The following is a 7,353-nucleotide window of genomic DNA, read 5'->3' as shown; positions in this document are numbered from 1 at the left end:
TACAAAGAAAGTTAAGTGATTTTATAAAGACTTGCAGAAAATTAGCAATGGAACAAAACTTAATCTGTGGTTCAGCCCATGATGGTTCTCTCATAACAGGGAGGCAGCATGGGGATGCAGCAACACAGCATTGAAGTAAATACGCACAATGGTACCTTCATAAACAGGACAGGAAGGAAATGACCTCTGTACGGCACAGAGGAGGAAGGAAAGAACGAGCATGGAGGGAAAGGGGGTGTGTAGACCTCAGAGTACTTCACTCATCATGACACTATTCGCATGTTGGTTAAATCACTCAGCAAAATGAGACAGGTCAGCCTGCCCTGGTCGTTTCACCTGGAAACACGTTGCTCTGTGATGTTCTCATATCCTGTATGTATTTGTCTCCCCATTAGAGTGGAAACTTCATGAGGACAGAGGCTAGAACATGTTACAGTACGAGTTCCTAAAGCATTCTCCACCCAGAAGGAATTCTTTGAACATTTTCACTGGTTACTGGGCGACACACGTATGGGTGACAATCCAGAGAATGGTAAGAACGAGGGACTAGAAGTCAGCAGGCCTGTGTCTGAAGCCACACTCTGTCAACAACCAGCGTGACCTTGGTAAGTCCCTCCACTTCCGGGAGTCACATTGTCACGTGGTGTGGTAGGTGACGGCGGTAAGACTCACTCCACAGTTTGTAGTGAGGATTAAATTAGCTAATGCTTGCAGAAACCTAGCAGAATGCCGGTGTCTGACACGCACTCAGTAAATTGCTCGCTATGGCAACACGCTGAAACGTCAAGCTCAGAGAAGTAGGGGAGCTACACGCTGATCTCCGCAGACGTGGAGAAGGGATGTGCGGGAGGTTCTCAAAAACTAAGTGAGATGCTGAGAGAACATTTTAAAAAGTGGCCCAAAATGTATTTTTAAAACAAACTTTTAATTTATCCCACATGCCATTTGGAATACAGTAACAGAACAAAGAAGGAAAAGCCACAGGTGCAGTGTGATTTACCATCCACATAAATGATTACAAACAAAATCAGTTTGCAGACACAAGCTCACTGACCAAGAAAAACCGTGACTAGTCAAAGCTTACAAAGCAGTGAAGACCTGAGATTTGCTGGTCACAGAGGGGACATTCAAGAGGACGAATATGGGTGACATTCTTTTTTGAGTAATTTTCCTCGTTTCTAGAAAGAAACATGTTTGTCACAAATTTATTATTTTATCAAAGTCCAACCAACTTATTTTCCAATGTGCGCTTGCTCTTAGATCTTTAATCTTTCAACGTACATTTTCAGACTCTACCTGCTCCTATGAACAGGCAAAATGAGGCATTAAAGTAAGAAAGAGAATGCTAATTTCTTAAAAGGAAAATGACACATACTAAGTGATACCTATCATACTTAGAGAGATATTTATGAGAGAAAACTAGAGCCAAGCAATTGAAATGTTTTCTACCCAAAAGTAGCAGAAATTGAACACAGAGCAAGTACCACACATCAATTTAGAAGAGAATTTGATGCCAAAATAAGGTAATAAACTACTCCACTGACGCTTCTCCTTCTGTGCCTTTAGTATTTACAGGAGCCAATTCACGGAGCCCGAAAACCTCTGTGAAGTAACTCTCCACCCCGAATGTCCAGCTCTGGGGATCAAGCAGAGAAATGCCAGCTAAGCTTCTCTCACAACCACCGGACCAGATGGACCAGCTTTTTAAAGCCGCAGATGCTAATTCAGAGAACATCCTCCATTTCTCCTTTGCTTTCTCCAGTGTCTGGGTTAAATTCCAATGGCCTGGAAGACTCCTCCATTGCGGTCTCGTCTGCCTGCCTCCCGCTGCCTTCCCTGGTATCCTCTTGGATCAAGTGTGGCAGGCAGTCCTGCTCTGAGCCACTCCAGACATAGCCAGGTAAAGTCACGCGGCTGTTGGGCTGTCTGCAGGCCATCCTGCTCCCTCTGCCTGAGAGGAGCACCATGTGGGCACTGGCCCCCACCTGCGACTGGCTGCTGGTGCTGGGGGTCACAGTGGTGAGCACAGAGCCGCACCTGTGGCCACTGCACAGAGGCCTCCTTTCCCAGGCCACAGAGAGATTCCACCGACTCCACGACTTCTTCACTTCAGACTGAACCTAAACCACAAGAAACATTGTGCATCAGAAACCATCAGGAAGACCCTGCAGCCTTGTCAGGTGGGTGTCTGCCCTTCAGTGATGGTGGTAATAACTGAGGTTCCACTGTGTGCTAGGGATTTGACATATATATTCTCTCTCAACCTCAAAAAACCTTCGCGATAGCACTGGAGATGAGCAACCCGAGGCTTGGAGAGAGGGAAAGCGACTTGTCCATGATTGGAATTTTAATAGAAGGTGAAATGAGCCAATAGAAACATCTGACTTCACTCCCAGTTTGAGAAGAAAGAGAGATAACTGTGCCAGCTGTGGCTGAGGAGTGGGGTAGGTGTTCAACTGGAAATTTACTGCCACACCACCACTCTACACGTGTGTGCTGAAGGAGGAAAACAGGAAGAAGATTGAACATTGAGAAGCAGCCACTGCAAATGCATCCTCAATAGGGTGGGGCTCATTTCCACCCTTGGGGCTGAAGATTCTACTGCTATTGCCACCTTCCAGAAGGGAGCTCATCTGGAAGTTCCATAAGAAGTTCCAGGTAAGCTCAAGTCACCTAAAAGAACAGTAGGTTACTTCTCTCAAGCCAACTCCAAAATGAACTGAAATTGTCCCATCACCATCCTGTAGTCTAAAAAATGTCAAAATGTTCTAGTGGATTTGTCCCAGGGAAGCTTATATTTGAGTTTCTTACAGAACTTCAAATTGAACATAAGTTGAAGCGTAACAGGAAGGTGAAGTTCACTGTCCTTCCAAATATACAACAAGCTGTTTTTTGGTATCAAGGTTTGCAACTGAATTGACATTTAAAAGTGCTGGACGAAAAAATAAATAAATAAAATAAAATAAAAGTGCTGGACGAGGAAGACCTTAGCTTATTTACATTAATTCTTGCTTTCTCAAAATAATTTATGATTGAAATATCTGCCTTCTCCCTGCCCACTCTATCCTGTAACTCCTGGGGATCCTAAAGAGATTCAGGTCACATGGTGAAGGCCATTATAAGCTTCCTCAGAGCCAGACCTGGGGGCTGTCCGTGCCTTCAAACCTACCTCTCCGTTGCAGTAGCAGTAGATGATGGACACGAAGAAGCCCTGCAGAACAAAAGGGGTGTCAGCACACTGACGGTTCAAGGAGATCACAGCATCAACGTGTCTGGGGTCAAATGATGTATAAGTTGAAAAACTGGTTTATTTTTTAGTAATTCCTTCGGAAAATGATATAAATTATTCTCTTCTAATGTTCCCAAATTCTTGAGTTTGCATTAAATTTGAGATCTTTCCTTGGTGTCAGCTGAACCAAACAAGTAACTGAATAAAACACTCCAAGATGCACAAAGAACAGATTTCTATTATATTAGTCTCATTTCTGTTGCCACTCAAGGATCATGGAACATCCCCTAGTCGGTAAGAGATGTTTATCCACTGTGAATGCCGGAAACTACAGGCATAGAGTATCACATGGTAAAAACAAAAAGAAACTTTCTTTCATTCATTCAAAAATATCTATGGAGCGTATACAGTGCTAGCTGCTCAGCATGACAGGGATAAACAACGCAAGGAAAGACAAGACCGACAAGGTCCCTGTGCCCCTGGAGCTCACCTTCAGAAGGAAAGACAGAAGGATAAAATATAAACAAATAGCCACACGAGGAAAAAGTGCTCTCTACCTGAAAGGAGTTGAAGAAGAGCTCACAGTGCATCCGGATCTCCCACCCACGCCCCGCGAAGGAGTGAGGCAGGCACACGAACACGATGTAGTGCACCCCGAAGACCAGCACCAGGACCAGCGTCGACTTGGCGAGTTTCCTGGAAGAGGATGGCGAGCCGTGTTATCAACTCAGAGTGTCTTTCCGAAGAGGCAGCTTGCAGAAAGAAGAAATCTCAGCAGAGCCAGTGGGCTGATGTTTCTCATCTCCTCGCATATGCCATCTGTTAGTTTTTCCCCTCCCTCTTCCTCCCATCACTTTAACACTAAATCCAGTTGTTTCTTCTCACTTCCCACCCCTAAGTCTCTCGAATCTCATTTCCACTCTTTTTGCTTAAAGGATACCATGTTCATAAAGTTTTGAAATGCCTTTTTTTTTTTCTGTCTTCTTTAGTGTCTATGTTTGGGACTTGAAGAAGTATTACCTCCATCCACGTGAAGTGTCTTTACTTTCATATGCAGCTTTCTGGCTTGTTTGTTTGTTTGTTTTAACATCAAGTACCCCCTCGCTGCTTCCTCCACTTGGGTCTCCGTCCCATAATTTCACACTTTCTTATGAGCTACATGTGGCCAACACCTCTGGCCTCCTCTAAACAGTCTCTGTCAAATATTCTATCTCAAATTGTCTAGAGTTCTAGGTTTTCTGTGGGCTTTTTTGCAAGCTAAGCAATTTGACTTTATTTCCCTTAACAGCCTCTTCATATACATTTTCTTGTGTCCTTGGAGGAATTGCAGGTTTTCCAATAGCTGGGTTGACTCTAAAAGGGCCCCAGTGACCCCACCTCCTGGTACTACATCCTTGTTAATCCTGTCCCCTGAGTGTGGGCAAGACCTGGGATTTCTTTGAGCCGAGAGATTACAGCTGAGATGATGGGATGTCATTTGTGTGACTGTGTCTCATGAGACTGTAACTTTCGTCTCACCAGCCATCTCTCTCCCTTGTTAGGTTCAATGAGGCAAGTTGCCATGTTGTGAGCCACTCTATTGAGAGGCCCATGTGACAAACAGAGGGGACATCTGGCCACCAGCCAGCAAGAAACTGAATCCTGTCAACAGTCACGTGAGCTTGGACCTGGGTTCTTCCCCAACCTAACCTTAAGATGAGACTGCAGCCCTGCCTGAATCTCTACGCAGCCTGGGAAAAGACCCTGATGCAGAGGGCCCAGCCAAGACACCCAGACTCCCGAGCTGCAGAAACTGCGAAACAGCAAGTGGGCTGCTTCCAGCCTCTAGGTTTGTAGTCATTCACTCTTCAGTGACAGAGAGCCAGTGCACCCAAGCATATCATTTTCTGTTTTGTTTTCTGCACTTTTTATCCAAGAAACTGCCAAATCTGGCTTCCTCTTCCTTATTTCTCAAATATTCCTCTTTCTCTATGAATTATTTATGTCGCGGTAACCTCAAACAATTGTAACCTTCTTTCCTCCAGCTACTTTATTTATGTACGTACGTACTTATTTATTTTTCTTCCTGGAAATAAGCTGTGTGGGTGAGTGAAGGCCACACTGGACTCAGACTAAAGAGAACAGGGTTCAGGTTCCAGACTTGACACTAACGACCTGCACAATCTTGACTCCTTTTCTTAACTAAATGAGGGACTAGAGCCCAGAAGTCCACAGAGCTCTCATACTCTAAGGCTTTGCCAGGCATCACCTTCCACCACATCCACCTCGCTATCAGAACCCTATCTTCAGCTCCTGGAGGAGCCGGCGTGTCCCATAAAACCATGTTGAAATGTGGCTATCTGGAGACCACGTGTGCCCCACCCCACTCCTTCTGCCGCTCTCATCTCTCACCAGTGCCTGGGCCACCTGCTCTGCCTCACGTGCACAGTTCACTGGGAGCCCCTGGGCCTTCTCTACGCAGCTCCTAGTCTTCGTACATACCTTGAGTTATGACCATCCACTCAACTTGAAAATTCAATCTAAGTCCTCTTTATTCAGGGCAGCGTCCTGACAGGATGATGGTCTCTCTGACCTAATGAACCCTTTCATCTTTCAGAGACTCCTGGGGATGTGTCTCCTCCAGGGTCCTCAGTGGCGGGTACTTGCTTTCCGTCACTCTTTGCACATATGGGAGGACTCTTCGAGTACCTTCCCAGCATTTTAATTCGGTCTAATCGGATAAGGGGACAGCCTTAGCTATACCTGCAGGCCTTGGAAGTCTTGCCCAATATTCCTCCAGAAGCAAGCTGCATCTCCTCCTTTAAGATGAAAGCACAAATCCCTCTGGAGACTGTTCTAGAATCAAGCTAACTCTGATTGTTCCTACTCTGTGACTAGGAGCCAAAAGCTAGTTAAAACAAAAAACAAAGCAGAGCAGCACATGGTGAAATGATCACAAATGTAAAAGTTTAGGGACAGTCTGTTTCAATGCAGACTGAGGAAAAATTGTCAAAGACTAAAATTTAGTGGGTACCCTGCTAGCTCAGCCATCTGAGTTCTCTCTCTTTTTCTGTGACTAGGCTCTTTTACAGCTCTGCAAAGACCAAAGTTAATCTGTAGGAAACAGATAGTAATTGAATTAATTTCTACTGCTGTGTAACAAATTACCACAAATGTAGTGGCTTTAGCCAATATCCACTCATATCTCAGTTTCTTCGTGCCAGAAGCCCAGGGTCCTCTGCTTGTTAGCGCTGCTTAAATAGCTATGATAGATATGCAGTCACAGGTTAGCATAAGTTAGCATAAGGGAAGCCATCTTGTGGAAGGGAACCATGTTGGAGCCGTAAATGACCCTGATCCACAGGCACCCCTTTGTTGAGTCTGCACTACTTTAGTTTACACGTGGCCTGGATAAGCCCACACCTGCTTGTGAGCAATATGCATGCTCTGCTACTTTCTCAGCCTTAGCTTACACGTAAACCTCCCTGCTATGATAAGACAGTAACTTTTTGTTCTTTAAGTTTTCCCAGGGATGTAATGACCTTCAGAAAGGAGCCTCTATGCTGGTATCCATCACCGGTGACAAGAAAAAGGGATGATCTGGCGTCTCAAGGACTACAACACCAGATGGTCACACTCCGAAACCCACCCCCCTTCAGCCCATTTGTCTTATATAACTGCTTCAAAAGTTTGTAGTTTTAAGACGATTTTTTACGGACACTAGTGCGCCATTTCCCCCTTGCTAGCAAGCTGTAATAATAATAAAAGGCCCTTTCTCTCGTTCCATCTCGCGTCTGGACTGTTGGCTTATCTTTGTGGCGAGTAGAGGACCCCTATTTGGCTGTGACACGCTCAAGGTGTCAAAAAGCTGAAATCAAGACGTCGGCCAGGGCTGCGTTCTCATCTGGACCTCAGGGCTCTCTTCCAAGTCCATTTGGATCACAAGCAGATCCCAGGTCCCTGCAGGTGTAGACTGTCTGCTGGCCAGGGGTCACTCGGTTCTACACACTGCCCTCAGGTCCTAGCCACAGGCCCTCACAACCTGTCACATTACTTCTTCAAAGCCAGCAGGAGAATCTCTTTTCAGGCTACCAGGATGGAATCTTATGTTATGTGTCATGATCATAGGAGACCTCTGCCATATA

General features: G+C 45.3%; 1 protein-coding gene across 2 annotated transcripts in view; it reads right to left on the bottom strand.

Moving 5' to 3' along the window:
• Positions 1–937: 937 nt before the first annotated feature.
• PTH2R (parathyroid hormone 2 receptor) overlaps positions 938–7,353 on the bottom strand; it is a 54,184-nt gene continuing 47,768 nt past the window's right edge. For both annotated transcript variants that reach the window (XM_058549737.1, XM_058549736.1), the window contains exons 8-10: positions 3,787–3,925; positions 3,170–3,211; positions 938–2,120 (exon numbers count right to left, since the gene is read on the bottom strand). In XM_058549737.1, the coding sequence (XP_058405720.1) occupies positions 1,725–2,120; positions 3,170–3,211; positions 3,787–3,925 (577 nt within the window). In that variant the 3' untranslated portion in view covers positions 938–1,724. The remainder of the gene's footprint in view (positions 2,121–3,169; positions 3,212–3,786; positions 3,926–7,353) is intronic.

This window comes from Diceros bicornis, chromosome 10 (assembly GCF_020826845.1).
Source record: "Diceros bicornis minor isolate mBicDic1 chromosome 10, mDicBic1.mat.cur, whole genome shotgun sequence".
Taxonomy (NCBI): Eukaryota; Metazoa; Chordata; class Mammalia; order Perissodactyla; family Rhinocerotidae; genus Diceros; species Diceros bicornis.
Note: the sequence above shows the minus strand (reverse complement) of the source record. Positions and strands in the feature narration are given on the sequence as shown.